This window comes from Nothobranchius furzeri, chromosome 11 (assembly GCF_043380555.1).
Source record: "Nothobranchius furzeri strain GRZ-AD chromosome 11, NfurGRZ-RIMD1, whole genome shotgun sequence".
NCBI classification, from domain to species: domain Eukaryota; kingdom Metazoa; phylum Chordata; class Actinopteri; order Cyprinodontiformes; family Nothobranchiidae; genus Nothobranchius; species Nothobranchius furzeri.
In genome coordinates this window covers 59937686-59957416 of record NC_091751.1, presented here as the reverse complement: position 1 = coordinate 59957416, position 19731 = coordinate 59937686, and the positions used below count along the sequence as shown (strand labels likewise).

Below are 19731 nucleotides of genomic sequence, written 5' to 3'. Positions count from 1 at the left end.
TTAGTGTTATAAAAGAAAAGGACCTGAGGGCCGAAATGTTGATTGATTTATTAAAGTACAAAAGGTGTTGGAGTGTATTTTTCCCCCCACATCTTAGATTCAAGCTAATTTTAATTGCAACTTGCATCAGGATGCGTTAAACACCTCATACATTGCTTTCCACGCTACCATTAAGATATTTTAGAGCCAGCTGTTGTGTAAATCTAATGAATGAAAACATACTCTACACCTTTGATATCAGGTAATCACTAATTCACTCAAATAGATTCTCAATTATTGAAACTTTACATCCTTTTCTTGCCAATCAGAAACTGCAAGTTTATTAAAAGCGGCCTGGACAGTGATTTCTGACAGATTTCTGTTTATACAGCGAAAAGTGCCTCGCCTCTCAAAGGCTTTGCAGGACAGAACAAAAGAGGGACAACTTACCAACTGAGCATATTTATAGTTTACGGAGTGGGTTGAGTGTTTTAAGAGGCCAGGAGGCTCCTCTTATTGATTTACTGAAACCTGGGCCTGGACAATGATAATTCTCTGAATCAACAAGCAGTTTTACAGCACACTGAAGGGGAAAGGCATTTCTTTTAAAACAAAATGAGTAATAAAAGTAACACAATCAAAGACTGCAGTATGGATTCATGTTGTTTTCTTTTTCCAGAAAGCTTGGTCAATCCTCAATAAATTCTTGACAAAAAAGCTAAAGTTAATTCTGGGATTCTGACTCCAAATTAAGAAAAATACATACAGTGTTGTTTCTTGCTTGTTTTCAGTTGTGTAAAAAAATAAAAATAAAAAAATAAAAGAGGGGCACAAAACGTAAAATGCATCCAGGGGTTGGGTGGGGGTTGGGGGAGGGGGTCACAGAAAATGATTGAGAAACACTGGCCTAAGCCCACATTGCTGGTATTATGTTGGAACAATTTCTGCTTGCTCAGGTTGATGAGAATGAGTTGCAGTGATGCCTCCATGCATTTATTATTGATCAATTGTTTACACTGTCAAACATCTATTCATCCATCCATCCATCCATCAGTCCATCCGCCCTTCCATCCATCCACCATCTCTCCATTTTCTACCTCTTGTCCTGGTCGATGAGGGAATGCATCCGGGGGGAATCGCAGACATATCTCTCTTGGCATCTCTTTATCAGCTCCTCCTCAGGGCCAGTAAGGATATTCTTTCCAGTGAATTCAGATTCTTTTTCCTTCGGGCTTTTGTTAGGGAAACATGTCTAAAACACCTCCAAATGTGCACGGATTAACAAATTCTTTAACTATAGCAAGGTTTTCTTTAATTCAGTTGTTTGCAAATGAACCTTGGCTTCTCCATCCAGATGGCTGACAGGGTATCCCTTGTCTTGCTCTCTTTGCAAGTTGTTTTGATCACGTTCCTGAAAGTGTGGATTACTGTAAAACTGGTTGCTTTGATCTGAAGTTTTATTCACAAAAATGTATCAGTGAGGCAAACAGGGTTCCCGAGCCATCTCAGCAGAATCCTATGGAGGTTCAGCGTCTCTTGGCCATGTTTGGCTTGGATGTTAGGACTCCTTCCCCTATTTCCAAGGCTAAGCCTGGGCACTCTGCTAAACGAGATAATTTCAGACACTTTCAATGGGGATGGACCATTAAATTAGATCTTGATCTTTAGCTCAGCTTGTTCTTACTCAAACAGATCTCAGCAGTGTCCTTGTTGCTACAGACCATGCCCTGATTCAGAGGTCCATCAGAGTCACTCACCTTAATTTTTCCCAATAGCCTTCCAGTCTACAGTCCCTCCCAACATGCATCAATAATCAACAAAATGTGTAAAGGCATACGACAACGAGGCTCATATATCACTAAACGCAGTATTCAGAACTCTATAGTAGTGTTGTAGTCCTCGAGACCGGTCTTGGTCTCGAGACCATTTTTAATGTTCTTGGTATCGAGGGCATTTTTACTTGGTCTTGTCTCGTCTCGAACTGGGTGGTCTAGATTTTTTTTTTAGAAGACCGGTGGAGACCATTGCTGATAGGGTGGATACACTGCACGCTGCTGCACCACACTGACACACCCCCTGTGTTGATTTCCCTTTAAATCTTGGCTTTCATGGGGAAAAAAACTGAGGTCTTAAGCAACAGGCCCTTCATGTCTTTACTGGTAGAGTTTTAGGTGTGTTTGGCTACCAAAGAGGTCCACACTTGGCATGACATTGTTTTTAATTCAACTATAAATGATGTAATTTTATAGAGAAAAGACCAATTTTCAAGAATGTTAACAGAAATGAAAATGTGATTTTTTTTTTATTATACAATTTATTTGGTCTTGGCCTCGGCTCGGTCCTGGTGCTCTCAGATCTCTGTAATGTAATGGTCTCGGGTAGTGTGGTCTTAACTACAACACTACTTTATAGTCCATCTTTAACAATCTAGTAACAAAAACTGGGTTTCATTGGTCAGTTAATGGACACTTTTAAAAATTTGAACCAGGGGAAATCATGAAGCTTCCATCAATAAGGAGAGTCAATAGCACCCAGCCACAATATGTCAGCCCAGGGTTCTAACTTCATCTGGCTGTAGCTCACTCTCACATTTAAAACAAACACGATGAGAGCTAAAGCATCTTCCTTCTGGATTTTCACTTCACCACCAATGAGTGGGTGGAGAATGTGAGCAGGGCTAAAAAGTCTTTTAGCAGTGCGTGTTGTTGACAGGCTTTTGTTTTCTTAATTATTAGCCAGTAGAGATGTTAACAGGGGTATTGATGGGCCTTAATTGACCATATGGCTGTTTGTTTGTCCAGCTGGAATGTGGCCAGAGAAAATACTGATAAGACCTCCATGCACACGCACACACACACACACACGCACACACACACACACACACACACACACACACACACACACACACACACACACACACACACGAGTGTAACATGCTCTGTAGATAACACACACACACACACACACACACACACACACACACGAGTGTAACATGTTCTGTAGATAACACACACACACACACACACACACACACACACACACACACACACACACACACACACACACACACACACAGAGCATGTCAATAGTAGCGTTATTAGTTCCTGACCACAGGCCATCAGAGTGTGTTTCAGGACATTAATACCATTATGCTACACTCTGTTATTTTGCTGACCCTGCTGCTTACTAATCTGTGTTTGGATGTGTCAATGTGTGTGTGTTCGTGTGCATGTGTGTTTTGCATCGTGGCTTCCAACCACCTGCTTGTTTAAGACTCAGCCTGTAGGCTCTTTTAGACAGAGAAAAGCCAATTACTTCTTTCTCTTTATTTACTTTAATCAGATGCACTTTAGTTCCCCTTTTTATTGTCTTTGCTTGATTAATGCTGTCACACTTTTCTACCTGCAGGTCACTTTTGCTTTTAATGCTAAAACAGCCTTTTCTTTACCATTCCTCCCAAGCGTTACAGCCAGTGAGGGGAGCACGTTGGGTGAAGGCCAGGTTTACTAATCATCTGCTGGATGTTTTGAGAAAGCCAAATAAATTATTAACAGCTACATGAAGGAGTCAGCTCGAGCATGATGATCAACCTTCTCCTACTTTCATCATGAAGTCTCGGTATGTTGACAAGCTGTTTTAAAAATCCTTAACCTGCCCCCCTTCCCAAAACAAATAAAATAAATCCAGGATTGAGATCAGTTTTTGTGATTCAGTCGTGTGTCGGAAGACTTTGGACAGATATCAGGTTCCATGCAACTCACCAAGATTTCACCAAGGTTGTACTCAAATTGCTTATTCAGTCTAATTGTTATGGGTTCAAACCTGTTTTTTTAAGTTAAAAACCCCTGTTCTACCGTCGCTGACTACTGAAAACATGTGAGTTGTGAGTTACTTTGCAGTAAACTGAGTACTGTCAGGTCAGCAAGAACACACAAACCTTCAGATTTTGGATAAAACAAAAATGTATATGTTCTATGGGTTAATTAACACATTAATATGGTATTCAAATGTACTGGTAACACACACACACACACACACACACACACACACACACACACACACACACACACATTCTTCAAAACATCAAAAGCCATTTATTGTTGTTGTTCTCCTGTAAAACTGGTGCTGCAGCCTAAATGTTTCATGAGTATTTCTATTCTGGGTCATGTACAGCTTTAAATGCATGTTACAGTTTATGCAATGGTAAAAATGTTATTAAAAGCTATTCTGATGCAGCCGTTTATTTATATAAGGTCTCATGCACCTTTGTGTCAGTGCTGCTTGTTAATTTAAAAAAAAGCATTTTTTTAATTCTATTTCTGTCTACCCCTCAAATTTTTCAATTCTTCTCCAAAGATACACAGAACAAAAATATAAACGCAACACTTTTGTTTTTTGTTCCCATTTTTCATGAGCTGAACTCAAACATCAGAAACGTTTTCTACATGAACAAAACACCCGTGACTCAAATATTGTTCTGAAATCTGTCTACATGTGTGTTAGTGAGCACTTTTCCTTTACCAAGATAATCCATCCCACCTCTCAGGTGTGGCATATCAAGTGGCTGATTAGACAGCATGAATATTGTACAGGTGGGCCTTAGACTGCCCACAATAAAAGGCCACCCTAAAATGTGTGGTTTGATCAAACAGCACAATGTCACAGATGTTGCAACCTTTGAGGGAGTGTGCTATTGGCATGCTGACTGCAGGAATGTCTACCAGAGCTGTTGCCCTACTTAAATTAATGTTAATGTCTCTACCATAAGCTGCCTCCAAAAGCGTTTCAGAGAATTTGGCAGTACATCCAACCGGCCTCACAACTGTAAAACACTTGTGACCACACCAGCCCAGGACCTTCATATCCAGCATGATCATCTCCAGGATCGCCTGAGACCAGCCACCCAGATAGCTGCAGCAGCAATTGGTTTGCATAACCAGAGAATTTCTGGACAAACTGTCAGAAACCATCTCAGGGAAGCTCATCTGCATACTTGTCTTGCTCTTCGGGGTCTGGACCTGACTGCAGTCTATCGTCGTAACCGATTTGAGTGAGCAAACACTCACATTCGATGGTGTTTGGCACGTTGGAGAGGCATTCCGTTCACAAATGAGCTCATGAAAAATGGGAGCAAAAACGAAAGTGTTCTGTTTATATTTTTGCTCAATGTAGTATTGAAACATTTCTCTGCAGTCGAACTTCAGTTTCAACTCTAATCTCTTTTTGGTAGTTTGCCTTAAGAGTGGCCCTAGTGGGTTATTGTAAGTTCATGCTGCAAAATGCCAAAAAATAATCTAATTGGGTGAAAAGTAAGTGGGAAAAAAGTAGCTGAACAAAGAATTAGACAATTTATTGCATTTGTTATTATTATTTTTATTATTATTATTATTATTATTATTATTATTATTATTATTATTATTATTATTATTATTGTTTAAATACATCTAAACATCATATTATCTTTTCAGTTGTAAGTTGAGTAAATGTTTTTCTTACACCACTGCACCATATCTATTGTTACTCTTGTGTGCTGTCCTGTCATGTCTGTGTCTTGAAGAATGCACGAGAAAAATACAAAAATTAAAGCTCTCTTGATCTCTTAATCTTTTAAAGAACAGGGGGTTCCTCATGTGAAAACTAAAAACAAGTGCTGCTACTTTCTATAAGTGACAAAAAGTAAAGCTTTGCTGTGATTATGATCCTCAGTAACGTTCTCATCTGCAGCTGCCATCGTTAAACCTGGCACTGCTCTTTGTCACAGTGACGTTAGAACGTCTTGAGTTGAAGCTCCTGTTCTGCATCAAACTGTCTCGTTGACTAAAGCTGGTGGAAGTTTTAGATTGAAACCACATGAAGAATCATAAATGGCAATCCATATAAATATATTTACCATAACATAACCATTGACGAGCTGGTAAATGTCCAGACTGAGATATCTGGCATTCTCCTGACTCTCTTCAGCCAGCATTTTGTCATTCATATGCAAAAGCAGCCCTCATCAACACGAGGATGTCTCTGTCCTGCTTCTGTTCCTTTGTTCTTACATACATCTGTCTCTTGTATGTGTGAGACTTTGACTGCCTTCCTGTTTTGTCAGCATCAAACCACTTCCACTCTTGTCTGTCCAGCTCGCTCACCTCCACACTCAGCTCACCTCTTTGCAGCGAGCGAGCCTGGGTTTTATTACGTTTTTGCAGGTGTGCAGCTGGTTGGCTGTTACCGCTGACTCGCATAACAACACTAAAAGGTTAGTGGTGAGCATATGGGGTCGAGGAATACAGCTGGCCTCTAATGCTGATGGACCTTCACCAGCTCGGAAGTCTGCCGGGGGCCCGGCCCAGGTGCATGGCAGCATATGTGCACACGGAACCCAAACTGCAGAATCTGCACTGCTACACACTTATAGATGTGCAGACAAAATGCGAAATAGAAGTGTTGGCCAGCCCCGATAGAGATTCCCAGCTGTAGTAATTGCAGCACGGTGATTCTGCTGCTGTACTGTGGCACGGAAAAAAGAAGGTTGTAAATTTGTCTGAGTCAGAGAAAAAGCAGCATGGACATTGGCTTTCCTGGAATGAAAATCACTTAAATGAGTCAGGAGGTCAGGCTGCTTTCACCTCAGCATTTGGCTTGGTCACTCAGCTGTTGGGTGGCAACTTAAAAGAGAGAGAGGGTTGTTGTGCATTTTTCGACACACCCTGCCTAAACACTCTCCTGCCAACATGTCTGTCCTTGTTTCCCCTTCTTCTCTTGTCCAGCCTCCTCCATGTTTCTCATTTTCTACTTTCCCTTCCCCTGTCTTGTGCAAACACAGCACAACAACTCTTTTCCTGCTGAGCCCAGTGAAGTTGATGAGAAAAAAAAAATCCAATAAGCATAAGTCTCAGCTTCGCTTTACTCTGTCGTCCCTGAGATGTTATTTAAGCGTGACACGTGGTCGATTTCTCCATTCCACCTGGATGCCCTGACACTCCCGCTCGTCCGTTACCTCTCGCTCCCTCCCCTCCGGTATGGATTCGATACGGCCGCCTTCCTACCTCACCTTCTGCTCGCTCGGATTCGGTTAGTGAGAAGGGTAAATAGGCAAAGGGTGTGTGAATAATGCAAGACGAACGTTAAATGTCAGGACTAAAAATTCACAATTTCCCTCCATTGTCTTGCTGACATTCACAGCATGTTTTATGCATTTTATAATTAGCACTGGCGTCTCAGAGGACGAGGCTAGGTGGAGGGGTTTAGGAAACTGTAGAACTTCACTGGAACACCACATTTTCAACACTATTTACAAAGATTACCAATAAACAAGTTAATATTTTCCATATATTAACCCTTTGATGCATAATGGCCACTACAGTGGACAGGTATTCAAAATTAGTATTTATTTATTTTTGCTATTAAGCACAGCAGTTGAAGACTTTATTGCATTTGAGCCCCTCCATTTGGACTTCAGTAAGTCAGGCCGACATATTTCATGTTCAGAATGCACACTGTCCACTGAGGTGGACATGTAATAAACTATGTGCAAATTAAATGTTACAAAAAATATGTAAATATGAAATTTGTTTCATTCCCACCTAAAGATGGGTGAATTTTTAAAAAAAAAAAATCATGGTTGAAGATTTCATAATTCATGCATCAAAGGGTTAAAAACATATTATATTGCTTTCTGTCTCCAGGACCAATTCAATTCTATTTTATATAGGGAGGCAACCACCTCCTTCTTGTGTACTTGTTCTGTTCAAAGGGTTAGGACTGTTTCTCCCAATACACACAGTCAGAGAAACTATTGCACAGCCGACCGCGTGCTGGGAAGGGTTTTCAGGTTATCTCCGTGACTTCAGGAAATAAGAAAACTGGATTTTTCTTTAGCTTCCTTGGCAATGGTTCTGTTTTCATTTGAGGACTGTTTTAACTTTTCAGTAAACAAAAAAATTATAATTAGGAGAGAAATTTTATTTTATGGACAAATAAGATTGAGAACAGGTGGAATCTTTATCAAAAGAGGAATAAACTCCAGTAGAAAAAAAGAAGATTATGTTTTGATTAGCAAACTCACACATTCTTTTCATAACCCACTGGCATGACCAATACACTGACTGCGGGGGGCCCTAGGCATGCAGGTGCCAGCCCCCAATAGAAAATGACTTAATGATCCTCAAGGAGACTTAATGAATTTTTATTAAGTAAATGCAACAACAAACTGTACGCTTGGCACAAGCACTAATTAATTTTGTGTGTGTGTGTGTGTGTGTGTGTGTGTGTGTGTGTGTGTGTGTGTGTGTGTGTGTGTGTGTGTGTGTGTGTGTGCTTGGGGGGGATATCTTGCCTTGGCCTTCAAATGCCTTCAGGAGGGTCCTGGGTGTGGGACTGAGTTTTGAAAGTGATCAGAATTTTATCAAATACATAGATGTGGTAGATATATGTTTTAGGCTTCGGCGGTATCCAAATTTTAATCCCGGCCATCTTCCTCCACATTTTACCACGGTGCACTGTATTACCAGGACTAATTTAAAAATGATAACGTAAGCCTCAAGTAGAATTATCAAGCTGTTGGTTTGGACCTTCACTGTTCAGAAACTGAATAACAAATACCATTACCAAACAATAACAACACAACACACATAATATTAACAACTTAAAAAAAACGAAGCTTATACAAACACTTTTCACCTGAAAAACCAGCATGTTTACCTTTACTGGCTTCAACCTCTGACTGCTGAAAACCCGCTTCGATGAGCTTGTGGCAGACGCACTGTTACTTTAGGGCTAGTCGCGACTTCTGGGGAAGGCTGGCTGCTTATTTCCACCAGACATGCGCATTGTCAGCTATTTCAGCTACAGCTCGCTCGTCTGCGGTTGTGACGGAGCGTGAGTCTTTCGCTGTCATCCTTTGTTTGCACAAATTAGCTGATCAGTGTTTACCGGCTCTCCTTTAAAGTTTGCTTCGAACCTGAAATACTCCCAAACTGCAGAAGTTGTGCTGTTTTTAGACACCAAGTCAGCTGGTGCGTGAGCTGCCATTTTTCCTCACGACACGTCTCTGCACTGTCGCGTGATGAAATCACGTTCCTAAACTTTATGGAACGTCTCTCAATGTTGGCCAAAACACTTTAAACTCTTTGAGTAAAGCAGAAAATTCAATCACGGATGTGTTTCATACATTAAATGACTTTTATTTGTCATTTTCATTTAATCCTCATACCTTTTCACTTCATGAGTTACTTTTGAACCATGCAGATCAAAGGGATCCATCGAACGCGAAAACAGTGACAGGAAGTCACCAGAGCATAGGTTCTGAGCGCTAGCCTAGACGGACGCTGAAAGTCCACATAAATAATGTAATATAGGTTGAAACTGGATATTTTTGGGCCCCCCTTGGTGTGTAAGTTGAGTGTTTCTATGGGAGCCCATCACCCTTTCAAGAGTCGGGTACCCCCTAGCTCCCCTGTAATTTAAACCCTGTTCAACCCTTGTAGAAGAGACATTAATAGTAGGGTTTTTGTTAATAAATGAACAGTGTCTGTGCAGATGCCAAATGTGTTTAACAAAAAAAAACATTTTTGTTAAATTGGTTGATTTCCCTACATGATAAATTTTAAATGAAAGACCAACTTGACCTGTTCCTCTCTGCATGCCGGAAAAAAGCTTTCTAAAATCTGGCTGTTACCTGGATGACATAATACTTTCATGATTGCCTTTTCAGGTCTAAACTAACAAGTAAAATTAACTTTAAAGCACTACGAACCAGGTTTCGGATAAGCAGATATCATACTTACAAGCTAAAAACAACAAATCCCAAATCAGAGCTGTGGTACCTACAGAGCATGCACAAATAGATGGACAAATTGCATTTATAGAGATTAATTTCATACTTTAACAAAAACAACCAATTCTCTTGATGCGCTGCAGCTTTTACCCTCATAGGGATGTTTGTTTGTAGAAGTAAATAGGCAAACTGTATGAAGAAATATTGATTCTGACAACAGCCAGTAGATAAAATACCACAAATATAATGCTAATAAAATATATGGCACTTCATTGTCTTCATACAGAATCTGCAGCACACTTGACTAATTTTTAAAGAGAAACACTAATTGTGTGTGTGTGTGTGTGTGTGTGTGTGTGTGTGTGTGTGTGTGTGTGTGTGTGTGTGTGTGTGTGTGTGTGTGTGTGTGTGTGTGTGTGTGTTTGTGTGTGTCACACAGTAATCTCACAACACGGTGCAAATTAAAAATGCTCCACCCTAAGTGATGTTTTTTCATGTCTGAGCCTGCATTTATCCACCTGAAATTAATTCTCTAATTTGTTTGTAAGATACAGAGGGAATTCTTGAGATCCCAATCCACTTAAAGCATCTCGTCTGCTACTTTACATATCTGTTCTGAAATGCTGATTTGTCCCTGAAGACTCCTCCCAGCAATCCTGCTAGTCATTAGCATTGAAATGAAGAGCGAATCTCAGCTTGTCCTTGGGGCTCAGCAAATTTTCCTTCTTTTTTTTTTTCCTCAAGTGCCAGTTTGGAAATGTTTGTGCCGTCTGTGTTTTCCTTGGCTGTCTAATGAAAGTAACATTAGGAGGTAGATTTTTATGTTGGATTCTCAACCGTCACACGCCGAGTGTCGTGCGACTCGTGCTGTTGACACCCACTGACATTTGTCGGGGAGAGTGATGACATGTTTGTCCAAACACACAAACCAAGAAACTGAAAGCTGCCAGACTTGTCACTGTGGTGCCATCGCAGCCGCTCCGTGTGAAACAAATGCTAACTTTCAATCCCAAAACTTTTCACGAAGTCACTTTGCATTCCTCCTCAAGGCTAAAAAGTCTTGCTCACCTTCATTAAAGATGTTTTGCAATAACTTTGTGACGTTGGCAACCTTTCCAAGTCTTAGCTGCCGTGACTGAATTCATTATCGACACAGACTTTTGGATTTCAATGTGACTAATGTGTTTCAGCTCCAAATAATAGCGTGTTTTCCAGAACTGTCAAAGGGAAACAGTTTGTAGAAAGAATACCATTTGGTTAAAACATAGTTGCATCGTTTAAATACATGCTGCTGCTGCAGAGCGTTACCCTTTTGGGACAGTTTTTTGTAGTGATCTGTTTTATTTTTACAATAAGTTTGCTCATTAAAACCAAACTAAACGTAAATGCATACACTATTAAACTTAATTCTTGAAGCTACACTAAATGTAGTCTTTCATTTATTGAAAAACTGGTATAAAGTTACATTTATAACCACTCTGCAACTTTAACCAATATTATCCAGTTTAGCTAAACGTATAGACTGTTTGAAAGTTGGGCGGCTTCCATTTGTGGTCCCAATAAGACAGAATATTTATTTATTTATTTATTTTTTATTTATTGACATATCTTTATAAGGAGGATTGACCTCTTAAGATGAAGCATCTCATATTCAAGCGGGTCCTCCACTATTTCAAATCAAGCATGTACAAAACATCAGATCGAAGATCACAGAGAGCGTTACAACCTCAGTATATATAGTCAATGGTTACAACACACACACACACACACACACACACACACACACACACACACACACACACACACACACACACACACATACACACACACACACACATACACACACACACACACATACACACACACACACACACACACATACACACACACAAGGCTCAACACCTCTACAGACATGGAGTAAAGACAACATCAGGTTTTATCTAATAAACAAACATGACTGAAAAATAAAAATTAAATACATGCACGACCAGTGAGAGCAGAAGTCAAGAAAACATAATTAGTAACATAGACAAATGTTCTGAAAACCATCACTCAGGGCTCTGCAACACATTTTAAATGAAGATATGGATCGGAGAGATAAGGGAAGACTATTCCAATCATAGGGGCCTTAAAACAAAAAGCATATTTCCCTTCCTCTCCTTTAACTCTAGGAACAACAAAAAGATCTGATCATTATGTTGCAGACCGTGAAGGGAATTGTAACGTACCAAATGTAACTTAAGATAATCAGGGTGGTTAAAATAAAAGCTTTTGGAAATAAACTGAATCCAGTGAAACTGTGTACATGCCAGAGGTTCAGTCCTTGAACTAGTGAACACACTTCAGTCATCCAGAAGGTTGAATAGCTTCAACGTTCAGATAATAATAATAATAATAATAATAATAATAATAATAATAATAATAAAATGTTGTGTTACGGTAAACACTTCAACAAAATGACTAAACACAAAAAAAATAACTCATTTCTAAAACTCCACAGTCACACCACTGATTAATAAAAATAAATACTAACATAAAATACAAGTCTACTTCTTACAAGTGATAAATGCCCTTTCCTTTTTGGTGACTGCTGGTTTGTTAAAAATAATGTTTATTACTTTATGAACAGAATCATGAAACCCTCCAATGTTTTTGGGAACATCTGCAATGTTGCTGGTTGTCTTTAATTGTCCTAAAAGAGAAAACAGAACCTCTTTCAGACATTCTTCACTGACCTTGAGTACTTTACCCACGATTTTATTTGTTTAAAGCAAACCTGCACAACACATTTCTGTGATGGGTGAGGCCTTGTCTTTGGGAAAAAAAGTTTTTATTCATCAGTTTAGAGCTGACTTTCAAAATGTTGTACTTTGTTTTGAGAGTGAAATAAAGTGATGATGCAGCAATAATTTCATAACCCAATTCACTGGAGGATTCATTTTAACATAACCCTAACCCTAACTATAGGCACATGTTTGCCATGATTGAAACTTGTGCTAATAATGTCCAAGGACAGGTTTTTTTTTGACTAATATCAACTTAGGACTGAGTACTTCTAACCATTGGCCAGGGACGGTTATGTCTAACCATTGATACTGCAATGCTAAAGAGCAGGTTCACTGAAAAACCATTTTTTACCAAATGTTTTTGTAATAAATAAATTGAGTGATCGGTCACTCTGAGTTTGACATGCAGGCTGAATGTAAAAATAGTTTTGTACACTTATTTCCTGCAATAGCGTCTGGTTAGTGAGCAACAGCCTGACAGATCATGACGAGGGAAGGCTGTTGTTGGTTTAGCATTTAGGAAACGGTAGAGAACATCCCGGCAAGTAGAAGCTAACCCTTAGCATTAGCAACGCAGCAGAACTCCTCCAGGCCTGTGTGATTTGTGGAGATAAACTATCAATGTTACAAAGTAGTCAGTGGGAAAGTTGCATTGCTGTTAGCCAATCAGAGGAAATACTATGTCTAAATATCAAGAAATAAGACTCCAAAACCTGCCGTCTGAAGCTAATTTCTCCTCCAGCTGACTTCTATGTCCTGAAACATGTGCACCAGAGCTTTTTTCACCAGAGAGTAACTTACAAGGCATTCAACCCTACTAGAGACTACTGCATATGTGTTGGAGATATGGTGAAGTTCACCTTTAACATTAGATCATTTCCTTGCTGTGCTTTGAAATGTGGACTTCAGTTTTCGTTTACCTCCTTGCATTCGGTCTAGCGTCTTGCCCAAGGACACTTCCACATGTGGTGGGGAAACTGGGATTTAGCCACCAACCTTTTGACCAGCAGCTGACCACACCTCCTACGTAGATGCTTGAAAGTCACAGACAAGCTGTTGTGGTTAAAATGAATGAAGTCCCATTCGTAATAGTTTAAATGTTGCAACATGTGGATGTCGTGTTTATCAGTCAATTTTAAATAATTCAATTCCTCTAGACAACGAATCAGCATTATTGTTGAAGCCAAATATGTTTGTGTGTCTTTTAGGCCAACGAGAGACGACTGTCAGAAGAAATGCTGGTCCCAGGTGCCCTAGCGCATCATCACTGGGACCATGGCGACTCCTTGGCAAATAAAAAAAGAGAGGTGCTTACATGGCTTCGCCAGCCTTATTCGATGGTCGGCGTCCTCCTTGATGCTCTTATGGTTGCCGTGTGTGTTGCTGTGGCTGCCGTGGCCCACCAAAGCTGAGCAGCTGAACGGCGGGGGACCTGGTGGAAAGGTGCCTCACAGTTCCCTGTCATCTGCCGCGTCTTCGTCACCTTCCTCGTCCTCATCATCACCTTCCAGCTCCTCAGCATGGGGCTTCAACACGAGGCAGAGTGGGGGGCAGCTGGACTGGCTGCTGTCCGAGAAAGGACCCTTCCACAGATGTCCGGAGTACACAGAGTTCAGAGAGAGGTTCCAGCAAGGGTTTTCTACAAGATACAAGATTTACAGGTGAGAGGAATGTGTGTGTGTGTGTGCGTGCGTGCATGTGTGTGTGTGTTTGCATCAGCCAGAAACTGTACACTAGGATTTAAAAGATACAGGTGCTGGCCAGTAAATTAGAATATCATCAAAAGGTTGAAAATATTTCAGTAATTCCATTCAAAACGTGAAACATGTACATTATATTCATGCAATGCACACAGACCAATGTATTTCCAATGTTCATTACATTTAAATTTGATATTCATAAGTGACAACTAATGAAAACTCCAAATTTGGTATCTCAAAAAATTAGAATATTCTGAAAAGGCTGAATATAGAAGACACCTGCTGCCACTCTAATCAGCTGATTTACTCAAAACACCTGCAAAGGCCTTTAAAAGGTCCCTCAGTCTTGTTTTGAAGGCACCACAATCATGGGGAAGACTTCTGACTTAACAGCTGTCCAAAAGACAATCATTGACACCTTGCACAAGGAGGGCAAGACACAAAAGGTGATTGCTAAAGAAGCTGGCTGTTCGCAGAGCTCTGTGTCCAAGCACATTAACAGACAGGCGAAGGGACGGAAAAAATGTGGTAGAAAAAAGTGTACAAGCTCTAGGGATAACCGCACCCTGCAGAGAATTGTGACGACAAACCCATTCAAAAATGTGGGGGAGATCCACAAAGAGTGGACTGCAGCTGGAGTCAGCGCTTCAAGAACCACCACGAGGAGACTCATGAAAGACATGGGATTCAGGTGTCGCATTCCGTGTGTCAAGCCACTCTTGAACAAGAAACAGCGCAAGAAGCGTCTCGCCTGGGCCAAGGACAAAAAGGACTGGACTGATGCTGAGTGGTCCAAAGTTATGTTTTCTGATGAAAGCAAGTTCTGCATTTCCTTTGGAAATCAAGGACCCAGAGTCTGGAGGAAGAGCGGAGAAGCACAGAATCCACGTTGCATGAGGTCCAGTGTAAAGTTTCCACCGTCAGTGATGGTGTGGGGTGCCATGTCATCTGCCGGTGTTGGCCCACTCTGTTTCCTGAGGTCCAGGGTCAATGCAGCCGTCTACCAGGAAGTTTTAGAGCACTTCATGCTTCCTGCTGCTGACCAACTTTATGGGGATGCAGACTTCACCTTTCAACAGGACTTGGCACCTGCACACAGTGCCAAAACCACCAGCACCTGGTTCAAGGACCATGGTATCCCTGTCCTTGATTGGCCAGCAAACTCGCCTGACCTTAACCCCATAGAAAATCTATGGGGTATTGTGAAGCGGAGGATGCAATACGCTAGACCCAACAATGCAGAGGAGCTGAAGACGACTATCAGAGCAGCCTGGGCTCTCATAACACCTGAGCAGTGCCACAGACTGATCGAGTCCATGCCACGCCGCATTACTGCAGTTATTGAGGCAAAAGGAGCCCCGACTAAGTATTGAGTGCTATACATGCACATTCTTTTCATGTTCATTCTTTTCAGTTGGCCAACATTAGAGAAACAAACATTTTTTCATTGGCCTTTAGAATATTCTAATTTTCTGAGATACCAGATTTGATGTTTTCATTGGTTGTCACCTATAAATATCAAATTTAAATGTAATAAACATCGGAAATACATTGGTCTGTGTGCATTGCATGAATATAATGTACAAGTTTCACGTTTTGAATGGAATTACTGAAATATTTTCAACCTTTTGATGATATTCTAATTTACTGGCCAGCACCTGTAGAGCGGGAGGTGATATCTTCGCTGAAAGCTGTGTAAGCCTGCCAAGTTGTGCTAACCTTCCATTTTGACCTTTGACCCCCTTAATGTAAAACATGAAATCCCGTTGACATCTCTTCTCATAAGATGCATGTCTCTGAGCTGAGTGGAGTAAACCTAAAGCGAATCCCTAGGCATGTTGGGATCAAAATAGCCAAAAAGGTTAAAACATCTAGAACATAAAAGAAAAACCCAAAATGGCAAAGGTCATATAAAAAAACCAGGATACTCTCACCCTTCTATCCCAAAGGCTTTGTGTTGTGGAATAATTTGAATAAATTAATAGAAATTTGTTTGTTTTTTTCATTAAAACATTAGTAAATTCAGTTCCGCAGCTGCTTTGGTCTTTTAAAGTGAATGTTTATTCATTTTCAGAACACTAAAAGCTTGATAGGTCAGAATCCAGTTATCCATCCATCCCAGATGAACGCTGCACTTGCAAATTTCTGAAAACGCTGCATGATTTTTTATTTTTTGTAAAACACAAATAAAGCTGTTACCAATTCAAAGTAAAGCTCAATCAGCCAAATGCCAGCTGCAGAGGTTAAAGCAAACATTACAGGGATGAATGCTTTGAAAATACCTCAGTGAACGCAGACCTTCTATGTTTTGCATGTTTTTTATGCAACAATGCCTATCTTAAAAATTCAATCAGCATTCTCAGTGGGAGAACCTGTAATGAAAAGCTCTTTGAAATTACTTTCAGTCCCCCAAAAGGCATTACTGTCAAACAGTTTTTTTTTTTTTTTTTGGTTCAAGAAAAATTGCTGGCTGGATTAAAAATATACATAACTTCATCTCCAGCAGCGACTTTTTAGCTGGTAAAATCTAACAGTAATGGAACAGGAGACAAAGAATTAAACATGTCCTTTTTCTTTTTGGGATTATTCTTATCAGTTTTAATGCAATGTCTTAATTTGGTGAACAAATAACTTTATATTAAGCTCTGTGATTAATTTGGTTTTGATTATTTTCAAAGTCCGAGTTCCATATACTTTGATCAAAATATTATGTGTCAATGGCAAACAACTTAGGAATTAGGACCTCTATCAAATTCAAAACGCTGGAAGAAAGAGACATGTACACCTCAAGGTGCACTTTGGACTGAACGGCGTTAGATATTCTGCAGCATTTAAAAGAAAACATGCACATCTTCTGTTGCTGTAGCAAAAACTGTCTGATTTCATAGAAGTAATGCATATTTATTAGGGGTGTAACACTATTGGCATTATTGGCAATATGGTTGTAGTAAAATGACCATCATATTGTTGTGGTCTTGTCAAATATATTGTACAGAATGTCTTGAGGGAAAATAACACTTTTCAGTCCGCTCCACCAGCGCACCGCAATGTCAACTACATAGAACATGATCCTTTGCTTCTGCATCATTGGCCAGTGTATCAGATGGGGGTGAAGCAGAGCTGGACTTGTATTGTCAAGGAACCACCATCTCACTATCTGCTTGTCCTTTGAAGTGATGGAGGAGTAATGCAGAGCAATACCCACTGCTGTCATCATTAGCCAAGAGGTATCTTTGTATAACCGCTACCTCAAAACCTAGTGAAAGGGTATTTTCAACAGCAGGAGGCATTGTTACTGCTCAGAGATCTGCCCTCCTCCTCTCAAATGTTGACATGTTAATCTTTCTTTAAAAAAATAACTGAAACTGGAACAGAACCCTAGAAACTAGAAGATTACTGTAGCTTACCTTCCACACCTTTCCCTTTGGTGATGCCTGGGTATTTTTATTTATTGAATGGCTTGTTTTACAATGCTTTTATTTTTGCTGTTTATTTAGTACCTGGGTTGCCTATTTTATAAACATGTATTGAGATGTTACTTGAAATTTGCACTTTAGCATTGGCTTTTCAGGCTGTTCAAAATGTCATATATGTAATAAAGTTGTGTCAGGACGTGCCGGTGAGTGGAGCGGAGGTGAGGATCCAAATGCAGGGGAGAAGGCAGGCAGAAACGTTTTAGAGGGATTTTAATCACGGATACACGGGACATGCAAACAATGAGGCAACAAGAGACACAGAACTGGAGGGATTTAAATACAGGAGGGCTGGGAGCTTGGGTGATTGGGAAACGAGAGGCAGGTGGGAGCAATCAACAGAGACGCAGGCTGAACCAAACAGGGAGACAGGACAAGGCGTGACAAGTTGAAGGCAAATGTATCAATGACCGCTCAAAGCATGCTATGTTGTGAATCTTATCGTTAGCCTTCCCACATTATCACAATAAATATTGTATTGTGAGGTTCATATTGTGACAATGTCATATTGTAAGATTTGAATATTGTTACGCCCCTAATATTCATCATGAAAGGTTTACAGTTGTCAGTAAACTAGTAGAAGTTGTGAAAAAGAAAAGAAGGAAAATAAGCATCTGCTAAACTGTTGCTGAGGGCAAAAAGAGGGCAGGTGTGTCAGGAAAAGTCTTAATTTATCGTCTCTTCCAGTGATTATTGCATCTACACCATGTCAATGTTTTACAACTTTTATAAAATTTCACTACTGCTATTTTACTTTAGAACAAATTATGTCAGAATTGCATGAACAAAGATGAAAATATACCTCCCACCCCTAGATACGCTGACCTGTTTTGGGTGGGGGTGCAGTGAGGTAAAGAAAAACACACACTGTTATTGAGAATCAAAATCTGTTACTCTTTTTGATTATTAGGTGAATTAGTAGAATGTAGCACTACTTATTGAAGTGTAATCTGTCAGATTTTATTTTTGAAATATATTCCTGAACAGGATTCCACCTGAGGAAGAGCACTTTTGCTGTTATCCAATAAGACACTTGCTGTGAGAAAACATTTTACTCTTCTGTTCTTTCAGTGTTGTTCTGGCTGTGTTTGCGACAGTTTGTGCGGGAAGAATACCTGTGAGCCAAATCTAAATCTGTGCAAATTGCTTAAACTTGCTGATTTTCATTCATTAAGTCACTCATTTGCTTTGTGAATCTCAAACTGCTCCCATACCATATCCATTTGTTAAGTGCTTTTATGACAGCATTACTACTGACCGATTGTTCGCTTTTAGGCATGATTAAAAATGGCAATAGAGCGCACTTGCCTAACTATGAGTTCCTTAGCTTTGGGGGTTCAAATAGAGAACGCCCTATCCCCTGAGGACTTGCAATGTGCCTCAGGGATGGTGAGAATGAGCTGATCTGCAGACGAGGGTGGAGAAGGACAGTGGAAGAGATGAAGCAGCTCAACCAGAGGAGCCAGACCGCTCAAAGATTCTAATGGAAAAAGCAGATTTTTAAAGCTGACACTGAACTGAAAGGGCAACCGGTGGAGAGATTTGAGGATAGATGTAATGTGCTGTCTGCTGTGAGAGCTCCAGTCTGAAACAGATGGTGTTAATAAAACAGCAGCTTTACATCTTTAATGACTCTGCTTCACTATTTGAACTTTAAGGAACACGTTTACTGTGGATCATTTTTTTTCTCTCTATTTTTCAGTTTTGAAAGACAAATGGTCACACTTCACATGGCTGAACGTAAAAAAAAATAGCCTTCTACCTTTGATCCCTGCATTAGTCATCGATAGAAAATAAGAAATGCTCGGATTAGAAAAGCCAGTCAGATCTACGTCGCACTGTAAACTATTATTCTTGGACTCACCCATCTTGTCTCATGACGGGGAAGGATGTTGTTGATTTAGCATCCAGGAGAGAGTAGAGCATGTCGTGTAGAAGCTAACCATTACTATTAACAACCCCACAATATGGAAGAACTCCCTCAGGCTTGTGTTATTTGTGGAGGTAACACTTCATCAAACAGAATC

The 19731-nt window shown here is 40.1% G+C and overlaps 1 protein-coding gene across 2 annotated transcripts in view; it reads left to right on the top strand.

Moving 5' to 3' along the window:
* The window catches only part of brinp2 (bone morphogenetic protein/retinoic acid inducible neural-specific 2), a 368978-nt gene that overhangs the window by 156876 nt on the left and 192371 nt on the right, over positions 1-19731 (top strand). For both annotated transcript variants that reach the window (XM_054736802.2, XM_054736801.2), the window contains one exon: positions 13740-14192. In XM_054736802.2, coding sequence (XP_054592777.1) covers positions 13807-14192 — 386 coding nt within the window. In that variant the 5' untranslated portion in view covers positions 13740-13806. The remainder of the gene's footprint in view (positions 1-13739; positions 14193-19731) is intronic.